Raw genomic sequence first — 13,693 nt, 5'->3', positions numbered from 1 at the left:
TGACCAGCCTATAGCTCACCTTGAGACTGAACAAAACCAAATTTGAGTTACATCCATTCACAATCAATGAAATATGTATAGAATTTATTGTATTTAGGAACTGATGCCTTTAACTAGATCTTAAAATGCCCTCAATTTGCTATTACTCATAGGATATGTGCCTTTTTTTATAGGAAGAATATCAACCAAACGGCTTCCATTTTTCTTGCTGGCCTGTTACAGAAACTTACATTTACATTACCAGCATTGTACTATAAAAGAAAAAATTATTACATGAACAATAAAAGGTAAAGACTATACTTTTTAAGGTAATTTTCTTTCTATTGCAAAATAAGGATATGAATTTCACATTATGCCAAGTCCTAAAATAAGTTGTACCACTGACACATCAAGATGTTACATTCCAGATTTTGAACTAATCATGGTTAAAATATTCAAATTTAAATGTGACGAGTTAAAAATTTTAATTGTATCAGGATTTACCACCAATGAAACCTATTTTAGGACTTGTTATAGTATGAGAGTTAAAATATTCAAATACTTTGAATATTCTAGGGCTTCAAATAATATATTTGTAAGCTTATTTTATGATATAAGGAAAATGAATAAAAAAACAATGTGTGCGTATCTTTTACTTTACATTACTAGCATAACTTTAGTTATCATTGTGCAGTGCTGGTAATGGAAATATAAGTTCCAAAGCAAGTCTGCAAATAAAGTTCAAAGAAAAAATGCAGCTGTTATGTGGATATTTTTCCCCTGTAAAATGGATCACACAGCTCAGACCAAACTCAAGTATCCAGTATGTGAAAACGCATCAAGATATGTGTCACTTAAAAGAATATCATAAAAACACCAACATTACTCCCATGATCGAGAGTGGAAGTAAAGCAGCATCCAAAATTAGGAACAATACATCAACCTAAATGACTAGTTTATAACTGTAACATCCAGTACTCACATAGTACATGCACTGTCAACAAAAGAAAACAGAAATGTACTTCATGCAATAAAATATTTGATTGATTTTAATTCTTACCATCAGTCCATGATCCTGATTTGCCTTTGATGTGAGTGTTAGAGGATTCCCTGGAAAATTCAACTTTCTTCTTCATGAATTTCCCAGAATATGTATGACCACTGAAATCCATCCTCCTGCTAGGCATTTCCCTCACTCTTCTGTTTGTAATAGTGTCTGTATCATCATTTGAGTTCCTTCCACTATTAACAGCCTGGTCCATTTGTTTCACAACTCCAGAATCAACTTGCTCACCACATTTTGTCATATTGTGGAAGCCCTGATATTCATTGGGAACAATCTTATCTCCCACATTGTTCATTGAGGAAGCAGCAATACCAAATGGTTGCTGCAACTTACTTCTGTTATCTTCTGTGTAACATTCTGTTTGATTCTTGTTATTTTTTTCATCAATTTCAAGTATGTTGGTGAAATGTCTTGAAGTAACTCGCATTGAACCATGAGAGGGTGGCTGGTATGGTTTATCCAGTATTTGACATAACACTTCATTTTCTTTATTGCTGGACTGCACTGTCAGTCTGCCTTCACTGCTTACCGGTAGGGTTACATCGGTTCTATTACTTGCATCTGATATATTTGTAGGGTTCGTGCTGGGTAAATGGTTCAACGATTCACTCATACTTATTAAAGTAGTATGACTAGCTAGGATATTTGCACTTGCAGTACTTTTTCTCTCATCAGTTGAAACATTCTGTGTTGGTGGGTGGTTTGCATTCTCTGAATGCTGCATCATTAAGTTTTTAACACCATATTCTGAGTCTGGCACTGAGCCAATATTATCCCTAAGCATAGAAGCACATACTGATGATTCTTCTGTGGCATATTGTTTAGGAACTTCGTTTCCTTTTACATATATATTTCTACTTGTAACATGTCCTCTCTGATCAGCTGAATTAGTTAGCAGTGCCTCGTGATCTGCACTGCTTGATGGCTGCATCATTATGTTTCGAACACCATATCCTAAGTCAGGTACTGAACAAATATTATCACCTACAATGGATAATTTTTTAGGTACTGACATTTTCTCTACTTCTTCTTTCTCAAGAGATTTTTTGCCTTCTGTGCATACATCACGTGCAGCAGGTAGCATTTCATCATTCACCTCTTTCCATCTGCCAATGGAATTTATAGTTCCTTTATAACTTTGAGAGTCAGGTACTGAAAATTTACTGTGATTTCTATCATCAGACTGCTTTCTGCTATCAGAAAATATGGAAGACGGTCTATCACAACTGTTTGACACAGGCACTGAAGAGTGATAAGAAGGTCTACCAAGTTTTAATTTTTGCTCTATTTCAGACTGCTTTTTCTCCATTTCCAAAAGTAGTTTATCAACATCAGACAATGTTAACCTTTTCGTATCATAAACAATAGAATTCACATCAGGATGGAATAATGAAGAAGGCTTGTTCATACTGTCAAATTCTATAAAGCTGCTACCCTTTTTATTACTGTTTATATTGTTCTTTTCCAGTTTACCTTTAATGTCATTGTTTGCCATGAGATCAGATGTAATCTCATGTTCTCGTGAAACTGCTCTTTTACTTTCAAGGAATTCATCAATTTCACTCAAGAAACTCAAGTCTTGATAAGACATTGTTCTTTGGTCATCTGGTTCTGAGAATAGAGGGTAACTATCACTGCTGTCAGATAACGCAGTCCGAGCTGAATCATTTTTTGGTAAATTGTCTGCAAGTGATGTGCTGCTCTTTATTCTGTCGTCAGGAATTCTATTTCCTGTACATGAACGAATATTCTCTCGTCCATGAATTGCATTAGTGTAAGAGTGTCCTAAAATATCAGGTATTAGCTGAAGCCTCTGGTGATGGGTGCTTGGAGTAGTAGGGAGCGACTGGGGCTTCTGCTTCCAAGATGTACGCAGTGCACTTCTGTTACAATCTAAACTGGTTCCAAATCTATAACCTGTTGATGTCATTGAATAGAAACTAAGAGCCACATCACCGTGCTTTATATCTGCAGAGTCGACGGCCACTGAGCAGTCAAGACTTCTGCCATTTGAAACTAGATTTTCCTTACTTTCAATTGTACACACTCTGGACTCAAGCTGATTAACATGATTAACCAGATCTTGCACAATGTGACGACTGATGTCAGAGTCTCTTCTGATAACCGAAAATTCCGAGTCCTCAGAATCAGATGAGCGCACATTAAAAAAATCTGGAGGAATAATCAAAAGGAGATCAGTATCATCAGTGTCACTCATATCTTTTGCCGTGGATGCCTGCAATCATATTCCATGAAAAATAAAAACACTGCATTCTTCTCACTGATTAAGTTGAGAACTATTAAGCTGTAGTTCGTATTCCTCCCAATTATGTTTATAACCATGCCATACAAGAAGCACACCTGAAAAATAATTATATTCTATAATTAGCAATGTTACCAAACTAAACACAAGCAATAAAAGTGTTACAGTATTGTCATATCGTGTATGGAATGCAAATGGTCATCAGCCACCTCTAAGATAAAAGACATACTGGCTGACATGTACATAATACCTAGTGATGTCTAATAATATTTTGAAGTTCTTGTACTTTTTCACAGTAGGTAGTCCAAACATACAGGAAATTCTAAGTCCACTTTACTAGTGATGAGTGTGCTGATACGGGAAGCGGAAGACGGAGAGAACACAGAAGTCAAGGGAAGAAAGTTGGTCAAATAGTGTGCATATTCAAGACAGGAGCAGGACACAGTAACAGAGATTAATGGACTTTCCTTCAGGTAACTGATGGTGGCAGGGTGGAGGAATAGGGGAGTAACAGGGAAAAGGAACTAACTGAAAGGAGAAGGAAGGAGAGCAGAGAGAAAGGAAGAAACAGGAATTAAGTGATGGGCAATCAAACCTAAAGAGAAGAAACAAACCACATAAGATAGCATTAAGCAAATATCAATGCACACTTCCAGTTTTTATAACATTTAACTACTGATATTGAAATTTCTATGCAGAAAGGTAAAAAATGAGAAAACATATACAACAATAAGTGTATTTGTGACTTAGCATATATGCAATGCACATTGTAATAAAATGGTATCAATCTCTCAAAAATAATAAGTACAACAGCAGGAATTACATATAAATTTAAAACCACTAACTAGTAATCAAAATAGCACTTAGCAGAAAGAAACAGGGGAAAAGATTATATCACTGATCCTTACAACAAGGCAAAAGAAAAGTGAAACAGGGAGAAAATAAGGCCTGAATACATTGAGTATTCAACTTTTCTCTCCACTCTTACAGTTCACTTTCCACAACCCCAATAAAAAACTCTGTACAGAAGATTCTAGAGAATATTTGCTATTATACTTAGACATATGCACAGAGTAAAAATGTTTCATATCTCAATAGAATAAAAAGATGCTGATAAGGCTCTGTCAATTAGTTGCCTTACTAATAATGCAAAGGTTTAAGGCCATGTCTCATTACATTAAGCGGTATATGCAAATAAGTGCCATAATTCACTTTTCAACTGAACTATAGGTTGGTTCACAAGTCGTATGAATATACCAGAATCATGCATAACACAGAAGAGCTGTCTGTCATTAATGACCTCAATGTGAATCAGATTGTAATCTCCTCCGTGAGTAAGAAACCACATTTTCCAAACCAAATTTTGGAGTTAACACAGATTCTTTTTATTCTTAAACCAGATATGCTCTTTTTTTAAAAACATTTGCTTGCACTCTCGAAATCTGTTCTGAAATTTTGGTTTCTCTAATGCTTCATTCATCGTTATTCATGAAATTCATTAAATACAAAATGGAAGCACTATGAATTCTTAGCAGTGACCTCCATCTAATCAAGTGTTGAAGTACAGCTGTCTGAGTGTGCTGTGTGTCCTATTTGGTAGCTGTCATGCTGAAGTTAGGCAAGAAAAAAAGTGTTAACAGAACAAAAAAAGACAATACTTTCCAATTCTGTACCCAAACAGATTTATTACACTGGAAGTTTCAGATTTCTGGAGAACAAACTTAACTTTTTCAAAACTGTTACAAAAAAGGGTGACAGCTCTATTTATAATTTCAAAACTTACACATAGGCAAGCTGATAATAAAGTAAAATTTGTTTTATTTTCACTTATGTTTCACTTATTCATTCCACTTTTGTGTAAAACCACCTCATGAGATGCAGCAGAAATCATTAAATTAGCAGCATCCGGCAAGCCGTGAGGACGCACAGCAGCAGCAGCAGCAGCAGCACTTGTGTGATAAACTGTAAATTAATTTAGTCTTTGTTTTTTGTTCGCGTACTTCTGCAAAGAAGTCAACTGTACGTGTGTATCTTACTGTGTAGACTAGTGGTTAGAAAATTAATCGTAGTTTTTGTTTTTGCGTAAGCCTTGTGAATATCCTTGTGCAGAGCGGCTTCCTAGTGTAAATTTTCCATGTAGAGAAATTTATTTCTGTTTAATAGTGTTACTTTATTCTCCTTCGGTATATTTTCAAACTCAGTAGTGCCATTTGAGACCTTATATCTATTTTATACACAGTACGATATGGCTAGGGACTGTGCTTGTTGTGAGTGGACACAAGGAGAGTTCGCTGTTGTCTGTAAAAAGCTGGAAGTTGCATTGGCTACCGTCAGCAAGCTTCTAGCTAATGCTCGAAGTTGTGGTGACATCGGGGCACCAGTGACAAGACCTTTGGTGCCACTGGAATCCCTGGTGACACAGATGTCGCTGCAGCTTCCGATACACAACATCTGACTGGTCCATCCTCACTCCAGAGTGGGTGGCAGACAGTGGTGGGTTCGCATATCACTGGGCTGAAGGCAAAAGAGGTAGCAGACCGCACAGCTGGCTCCCTACATCTTAGCAACAGGTATGAGGTGCTTCCCAGTGTTGATGATAACTCCAAACCAGCACGGGATGCCTCTCCCGTTGGGCCAGTGGTCGATTTACCTGCCGAGTCCGGACAAGTACAAAGGGTTGGTATGCTACTCATTGGGAGCTCCAACGTTAAGCGGGTGGTGGAGCCCCTCTGGGAGATAGCAGGCAAGGCGGGAAAGAATTCCAGTGTGCATTCATTATGCTTGACAGGAGATCTCATCCATGAGCGCACTGGGTGCAACCGACTGCATGTAGTGGCACATGTCGGCACAAGTGACGCCTGCCACTTGGGTTCTGAGGCCATCCTCATCTCCTTTCGACGGCTGGCTGATTTGGTGAAGGCAACTAGCAATGCACGCGGGGTGCACGACAAGCTGTCTATTTGTAGCATCGCACCCCGAGTTGATCGCGGTCCTCTGGTTTGGAGCAGACTGTAAGGTCTAAACCAGAGGCAAAGCGGTTCTGCGATGGTATTGGATGCAAATTTCTTGACCTCCACAATAGGGTGCAGAATTTTACTGTTCCCCTTAATAGGTCAGGTGTGCACTACACGCAGGAAGCGGCTACTAGGGTAGCAGAATATGTGTGGAGTGCACATGGGGCTTTTTTAGGTTAGAGGACCCCTCTCTCAGGAAAGACGATTTGCCTGTTAAATCAGCCACAGCAACCTCAGAGAATCTTGGTCCCCACAGACCAGAGATAGAAAAGATTAATATGATTTTAGTAAACTGCAGGAGCATCCAAGGAAAGGTCCCAGAATTAGTATCACTTACAGAAGGTTATAATGCACAGATAGTATTGGGAACAGACAGCTGGTTGAAGTCAGACGTCAATGACATTGAAATCCTAAGTTCAGACTGGAATGTTTATCGTAAGAGTAGGTTAGTCGCCAATGGCGGCGGCGTGTTTTTGCAGTAAAAAATTCGATTAAATCAAGCTAGGTTATCACAGATTCTGAATGTTAATTAATCTGGGTGAAATTGAGCATCAAAGAATGGTCAAAAATGGTGATTGGATGCCTTTCAGACCACCTGGGTCAGGTTCTGTAGTTGTAGAGCGCTTCAGAATATAATTAGTAATGTCCACCTCTGTAGTGCAGTAGTACTATTACCGCATACCCCGCAAGGAGGCCCAGGTTCGATTCCTGGAAGGAGACTGGGTGTTGTGTGTCAATCATCATTAATACGCAAGTTGCCGAAGTGGTGTCACCTAAAAAGACTTGCAATATGGCGGCCGAACCCCAAAGGGGATATCCTGGCCAATAAATGCCATACGATCATTTCGTCATTAGTAATAATCCTGATCATGCCATTACAATAGGGGGTGACTTCAATTTGCCAGGTATAGGTTGGGAGTGTTATGCCATCGAAACTGGTGCCAGAAACAGGGAATGGTGTGGCATTGTTTTGGATGTCTTGTCCGAAAATTACATTGAGCACATAGACAGAGAACCAACATGTGAGGGTAATGTCTTATTCCTCCTGGTAACAAAACAGACCTGAACTTATCAAATCAGTAAATGTAGAGGAAGTACCATCCGGGACCGGAGCAACTGAATTGCATTCTCCGCCAGGGTTTCGATTACCTCTCGTCGTGCCCTGAAATGAGAAATGTCCTACCCACTATCCTTTCCATCCCTCCTAGTGTGGTATTCCGCCATACATCGAACCTACATAATACACTCATCCATCCTTACCCAACCCCTGCTCCCAATCCCTTACCTCATGGCTCATACCCCTGTAACAGACCTAGATGGAAGACCTGTCCCATACATCCTCCTACCACCACCACCTACTCCAGTCCAGTCACTAACATTACCTATCACATCAAAGGCAGGGCTAGCTGTAAAACCAGTCATGTGATCTACAAGCTAAGCTGCAACCACTGTGCTGCATTCTACGTAGGCATGACAACCAACAAGCTGTCTGTCCTCATGAACGGCCACTGACAAACTGTGGCCAAAAAACAAGTGGACCACCCTGTAGCTGAACACGCTGCCAAACATGATACCCCTCATCTCAGTGACTGCATCACAGCCTGTGCCATATGGATCCTTCCCACCAACACCAGCTTTTCTGAATTGCGCAGGTGGGATCTTTCACTGCAATACATCCTATGTTCCCGTAAACCTCCTGGCCTGAACCTTTGTTAGTCACTGTCCTCACCCATCCAGCTCCCTCCCTGTTCCCATTCCAACACTACACAGCCGTCATTTCACCGCCACATCCAGTCTTTTATTTTTATTTCTTTCCTTTCTGCTACTTACCCCCTCCCCCCTTCGCACCTTCTCTCCTACCCTCCCTCTTAACTGCAACACTTCACTGTCTGCCACTCCCACCATACTATCCCTCCCCCTCCCCACCGCAGCCTCCTCCTTACCCCCACCCAATAGCCACTCCCATCACGCACTGGTGCTGCTGCTCGCAGTGTAGTTTCAGCTATCTGAGACTGCAGATGTGTGTGCAAGTTGCAATTGCGCGCGTGGGGGGGGGGGGGGGGGGGCCACACGCGCTCACACAATGCTCCAGTCACTTGGTGTTGTAAGAAACCATTTCTGGTTGCACTCTCTACTACTGAGGCAGAATACATATCTGCTGCTCAATGTTGTTAAGAGATGAAGGTTTTGAAGACTTTCGTAGAATAATTGCTGAATAAAAACATTAAAATGACACTTTGTGTGGATAACAAAAGTTATAGCAATGATAAAAGCAAGCCGAATGTCAAGAAGAAGCAAGCACATTGATGTGAAGTAGCATTTCATCAGTGATGAACTGAATCTTGGCTGGATCAAATACAATACCGTCAAACTTTTTGACCAACTTGCTGATTTTCTAACAAAACATCACAGTATTGCTTTTAAAAAACGGAAAGAAAAGTTGATATTTAATTGAATGTAAAATCTTTTATTTGTTTAAAAGATACATTTTCAGAGAGATTGTTACAACTTTTTGTGAGGAAAAAAAAAACATTGTTTTGTTTCAGGGAGTATGTTGAGATTTAAAGAAAGAGAACATAGTAAGCATAAGTAATATGCCTGTGTTACTGCATGGCTGTGGTTGGTACATACTGCAGGCAGTATGAGTGGGTTGCTACTTAAAATAAATGAAGTCTGTTGTTTCCTGTAGCCTTGTTTTCTAACGCGTTATTTTTTAAGAAAAAGACAATTGTCAGACTTTACAAGTTATCTTGGCAAAGAATACATAGATTAGCATACAAATCGCTATAACAAAGTTAATACATGCACTGTGCATGTTCAGGTATTTTTCCAGAATACCTGAAGCATGAAATAGTTGTTTCCTTATAAAAAAAGGTAACTCTGCAAGTACAGAAAACTGCAATCCAGTTTCATTACAGTCAGCATTCTTAAAAACAAATGAATCAATCATGAGAGCTAGATTAATGAGTTACATGAATAAATTAAAACTTTTTAACTAAGCATGAATAAATTAAAATTTTTAACGAAGCACAGATTGATTTCCAAAATGGGAGAAGTAAATCACTGGCTGTTACACTGTTAACAAAAGTGGTACTTGAAGCTCTTGACAAGGATAACTGTGTTACAGACATATTCTTAGACTTGTCCAAGGCTTTTGACAGCATTCACCACAAAATACTACTAAACAAGGTAGAAGTATTAGGTTTAAGAGGAATATCAAACGAGTGGTTCCAGGCTTAACTGGAAAATAGGGTGCAAAGGTAGAGTTTATTTATATCTGCTTATGATAAATCTTTAGCAAAACAATTGTCAGACAAGAAACACACAAACTTAGGTGTGCTTCAGGATACTGTATTGGGGCCAATTCTTTTCTTAACCCTTAACTCACAAGGTGTGGTCTCTCAGACTGCATGAAAATTTTTGAACTCACTCTCCATGACCAGTTCTAGCAGAGTGCTACTATACACCCCTACCTTCCTTATATCGCAAGTCCTATAATGTCTTGTCATCGGTTGCACGATCCCCTTCGTTTGCTGATGACACGTGTTGTTGACACATGTTGTGGTCTCCTAGACAGCACCTCATGAATTACATACCTGTTTTCTTCCATATAGTACAAAATGTTCACAGAAACATGTCAGTTTTAATGATGCTAAGCTTGATGAAATTGTTAATCAGTGGATGGATGAAGATGACAGTGATACAGATCAAGAAGTACATGAAAAGGATGATTTCACAATATCCAGTGGTCACAGTTCTGATAGCGAACAGGATGGTGGTTCAGAGGAAGAACTTCAGGACATAAACATTCAGATTTTATTTCTATCTTTTTTACTTTGGAAGCAATAAGTTTGAAATCTGTTCCTTCTTTTTGAATAGCCCTGATATCAACAACTTTCCAGAGAATGTAAGACCTGGAGAAAATGTTCTGTGTGTTGATGACAGCAAAATCACAGTAACAGATAAAACACCATAACTCCAAACAGAGAAATCATATGAAACCCTTAATGAGGTTTGCAAGTGAGCAATACGTAACAAAGTAACACTGAACATAAAGGAAACAAGTATCTTGCATTTCAGCACAAAGAGGAGAAACAGTTCTGTCACATTGAGCATAGATGATAAGCCTAATGATTATGTAACAAACACAAAATTTTTAGGAATGAACATTGATTGTCAATTAAAATGTAATGAACACTTGAAGATGTTTGCAAAAAAGATCATCAGCACGTTAAATGGTTATGGGATTCTTTTCCAAGGATCAAAGGTGCAAAACATGGACACCGTTTACAATCTGGGGAAAAGTGTCATATGAACAACACTGGTCTGTGTCATTTTTGAGGTCACAGTTTTGTAAGTTAATTCTTAATATTAAACTGCATGCCAAACCCAGAAATGCAACTCATTTTGTTGAGTCAGGTCAGGTTTCATTGCTATTCCACTCCTTAAAATACGACATTTCAGAAATTTTTTATATATAATATATATGCTGTTTATGGATTCAAAACAGTAGTTTTTGGATTAAGTCTAAATTATGTAATAAGATCATACATTAAAATAATTTTATGGAAGAAAGTCTTTTTTGATGGTTTTCGTAAGTGTTCTGCATTTGGAATGCCTCTCTTGAAAGCATTTTCACATCCTATTGTCCATGGTAACTCTCCTCAATCACTTTAATATCACTTTGAAAATGCTCAGCCTGCTCCTTGCTATAATCTCCACATTTGTCTGGAAAGTAATCTAAATGTGAGCTCAGAAAGTGCATCTTTTATTGACATACAAGCACCAAAAACCTGGAAGTTTTGAAGTAGTTCCTCAATAGCATTTTCAAACTCTGGCCTCCTATAGTTGCCAAGAAAGTTGCTTGTTACTGGTTTCAATGCTAAACAAGCCTTTCTCTCTGTATCCTCCATACTCTCACCAAATTTTGGATCTTTCATAAGCTCCCTGATCTGAGGTCCATCAAAAATACCTACATTAAGTTTGGCCTCACCAATACATGGAAATAAATGTTTTAAGAGAGTAAAAGCCCTATTTTCTTTGTTCACTGCCTTTATAAAGGATTTCATCAGACCAATTTTAACATGCTGCAGAGGAAATAGAATTTTGTAATGCTCTCTGAAAGCTTGTGGTTGGTTGTTTTAAAAGAGGGAGGGGCGGGGGAAGGGGGGACTGGCGGGATGGACACTACCAAAGGATGACAAGGGTAGTACTGGTCGATAGCTTTCAGGCTGCTCAAGGAGTCAGTACACAAAAGAAAAGACTCCCCATGGCATGAACGGAGATACTGAAGTGCACGAGATATGGCCACCAGCTCTGCAGTGAATACACTGCAGCCATCGGGTAAGGAATACTGTCCAATATGACCACCATGAACATAGGCAAAGCCAACACGACCACCAGCCATCGAGCCGTTGGTGTAAACCACGTCAGAGCCCTGGAACAGATCAAGAATCGAGAGGAAGTGACAGTGGAGAGCCACAGGGTTAATGGAGTCCTTAGGGCCACATGAAAGGTCCAGGCGAAGCTTTGGCCTAGGGCGACACCATGGAGGTGTACGTGAATCGACCTCGAGGAGAGGTGGTAAAGGCATGGACTCCAGTTAAGACAGAAGCGATCGCATGTGAAGCACAATCGTTAACCCTGACCTGGGCCGCCCATGCGGGAGGTGATCCGCCGTGGTTGGGAAAAGAAGATAGTAATTAGGATGTTCAGGAGAGCTATGAATGTGTGCAATGTAACTGGCGAGCAGTTGCGCACATCTGATCTTCAATGGAGGGACTCCAGCCTCCACCAGTACTCTGGTCATTGGACTCGTCCTAAAAGCTCCTGTTGCCAGTCAAACTCGATAGTGGTGCAATAGGTCAATCAAACGCAATGCTGAGAATGCCGCCGAACCATAAACCACATTCCCATAGTCAATGTGGGATTGGAAAAGGGCTCTGTAGAACTGCAGCAACGTGGAGCGATCTGCACCCCAGTTGGTGTTGCTCAGGCAGCGGAGGGCATGGAGGTGCTGCCAACATTTTCATTTAAGCTGATGAAGATGAGGAAGCCAAGTCAAACGAGCATCGAAAATCAGACCTAAGAATTGATAGGTCTCCACGACAGTGAGTGGATGTCATTAAGGTAAAGTGCTGGTTCCGGATGAACGGAACGACAGTGACAGAAATGCACGACACACGTCTTCATGGCTGAAAACTGGAAGCCATGGGCTAGAGCCCATGACTGCACCTTATGGATGGCTCCCTGTCGGCGATGCACAGAAACACCAGTACTGGTGGAGCAGTAAGAAATGAAGAAGTCATCTGCATACAGAGAAGGTGAGACGGACAGCCCTACAGCTGCTGCTAGACCGTTAATGGCCACTAAAAATAGAGAGAAACTCAATACAGAGCCCTGTGGGACCCCATTCTCCTGGATATGGGTGGAACAATGGGAGGCACCAACTTGGACATGGAAAGTACAGAGCAACAGAAAATTTTGGAGAAAAATCATAAGCGGGCCTCGGAGACCACACTTGTATAATGTGGCAAGGATATGGTGTCGCCAGGTGGTATCATATGCTTTCCGTAAATCAAAAAAGATGGCAACCAGGTGTTGGTGTCTGGAAAAAGGTATTCGGATGGCAGACTCGAGGAACACAAGATTGTCAGTGGTAAAGCGACCCTGGTGAAAGCTGCCCTGACATGTAGCCAGTAGGCCACGTGACTCCAGGACCCGACCCAACCCACCATACATTCCAGCAGCTTGCAAAGAACGTTGGTGAGGCTGATAGGCCGAAAGCTATCAACATCAAGCGGGTTTTTACAGGGTTTAAGCACCAGAATGACAGTGCCTTCCTGCCACTGCAATGGAAAGACATAATCGCACCAGATCCAGTTGAAGATGACGTGGAGACGTCGTTTGTAGTCAGATGAGAGATGTTTAATCATCTGACCATGGATCTGATCTGGGACAGGTGCTGTGTCGGGGCAATGTGCAAGGGCACTGAGGAGCTCCCACTCTGTAAATGGGGCGTTACAGGATTCATTGTGGCATGTAGTGAATGAGAGGACTTTCCCTTCCAGCCGCTGTTTAACAGTGCGAAAGACGAGGGGGATTTCTGCAACGCAGAGGCTCGAGCAAAGCGCTCGGCAATCGCATTTGCGTTGGTAGATAACACGCCACTTATGGTAACACCAGGAACACCTGTTGGGGTCTGGTGCCCGAAAAGACTTTGATCTTTGCCCAGATTTGGGAAGGTGTTGTGTGGCACCCAATAATCGATACATATCTCTCCCAACATTCCTGGATCTGTCGTTTGATAAGTTGGCGAACGCGGGCACGGAGCCGTTTAAAGGCTATGAGATGCTCCACGGAAGGGTGTCA

At 40.6% G+C, this 13,693-nt stretch overlaps 1 protein-coding gene across 6 annotated transcripts in view; it reads right to left on the bottom strand.

The window, feature by feature from the left end:
* The window catches only part of LOC126187852 (uncharacterized), a 240,019-nt gene that overhangs the window by 204,142 nt on the left and 22,184 nt on the right, over positions 1-13,693 (bottom strand). For all 6 annotated transcript variants that reach the window (XM_049929171.1, XM_049929214.1, XM_049929197.1 and 3 more), the window contains one exon: positions 1,040-3,406. In XM_049929171.1, the coding sequence (XP_049785128.1) occupies positions 1,040-3,263 (2,224 nt within the window). In that variant the 5' untranslated portion in view covers positions 3,264-3,406. The remainder of the gene's footprint in view (positions 1-1,039; positions 3,407-13,693) is intronic.

The sequence above is a fragment of the Schistocerca cancellata genome, chromosome 1, assembly GCF_023864275.1.
Source record: "Schistocerca cancellata isolate TAMUIC-IGC-003103 chromosome 1, iqSchCanc2.1, whole genome shotgun sequence".
Taxonomy (NCBI): domain Eukaryota; kingdom Metazoa; phylum Arthropoda; class Insecta; order Orthoptera; family Acrididae; genus Schistocerca; species Schistocerca cancellata.
The sequence above is the reverse complement of the archived record's forward strand: the minus strand, read 5'-3'. Positions and strand labels throughout refer to the sequence as shown.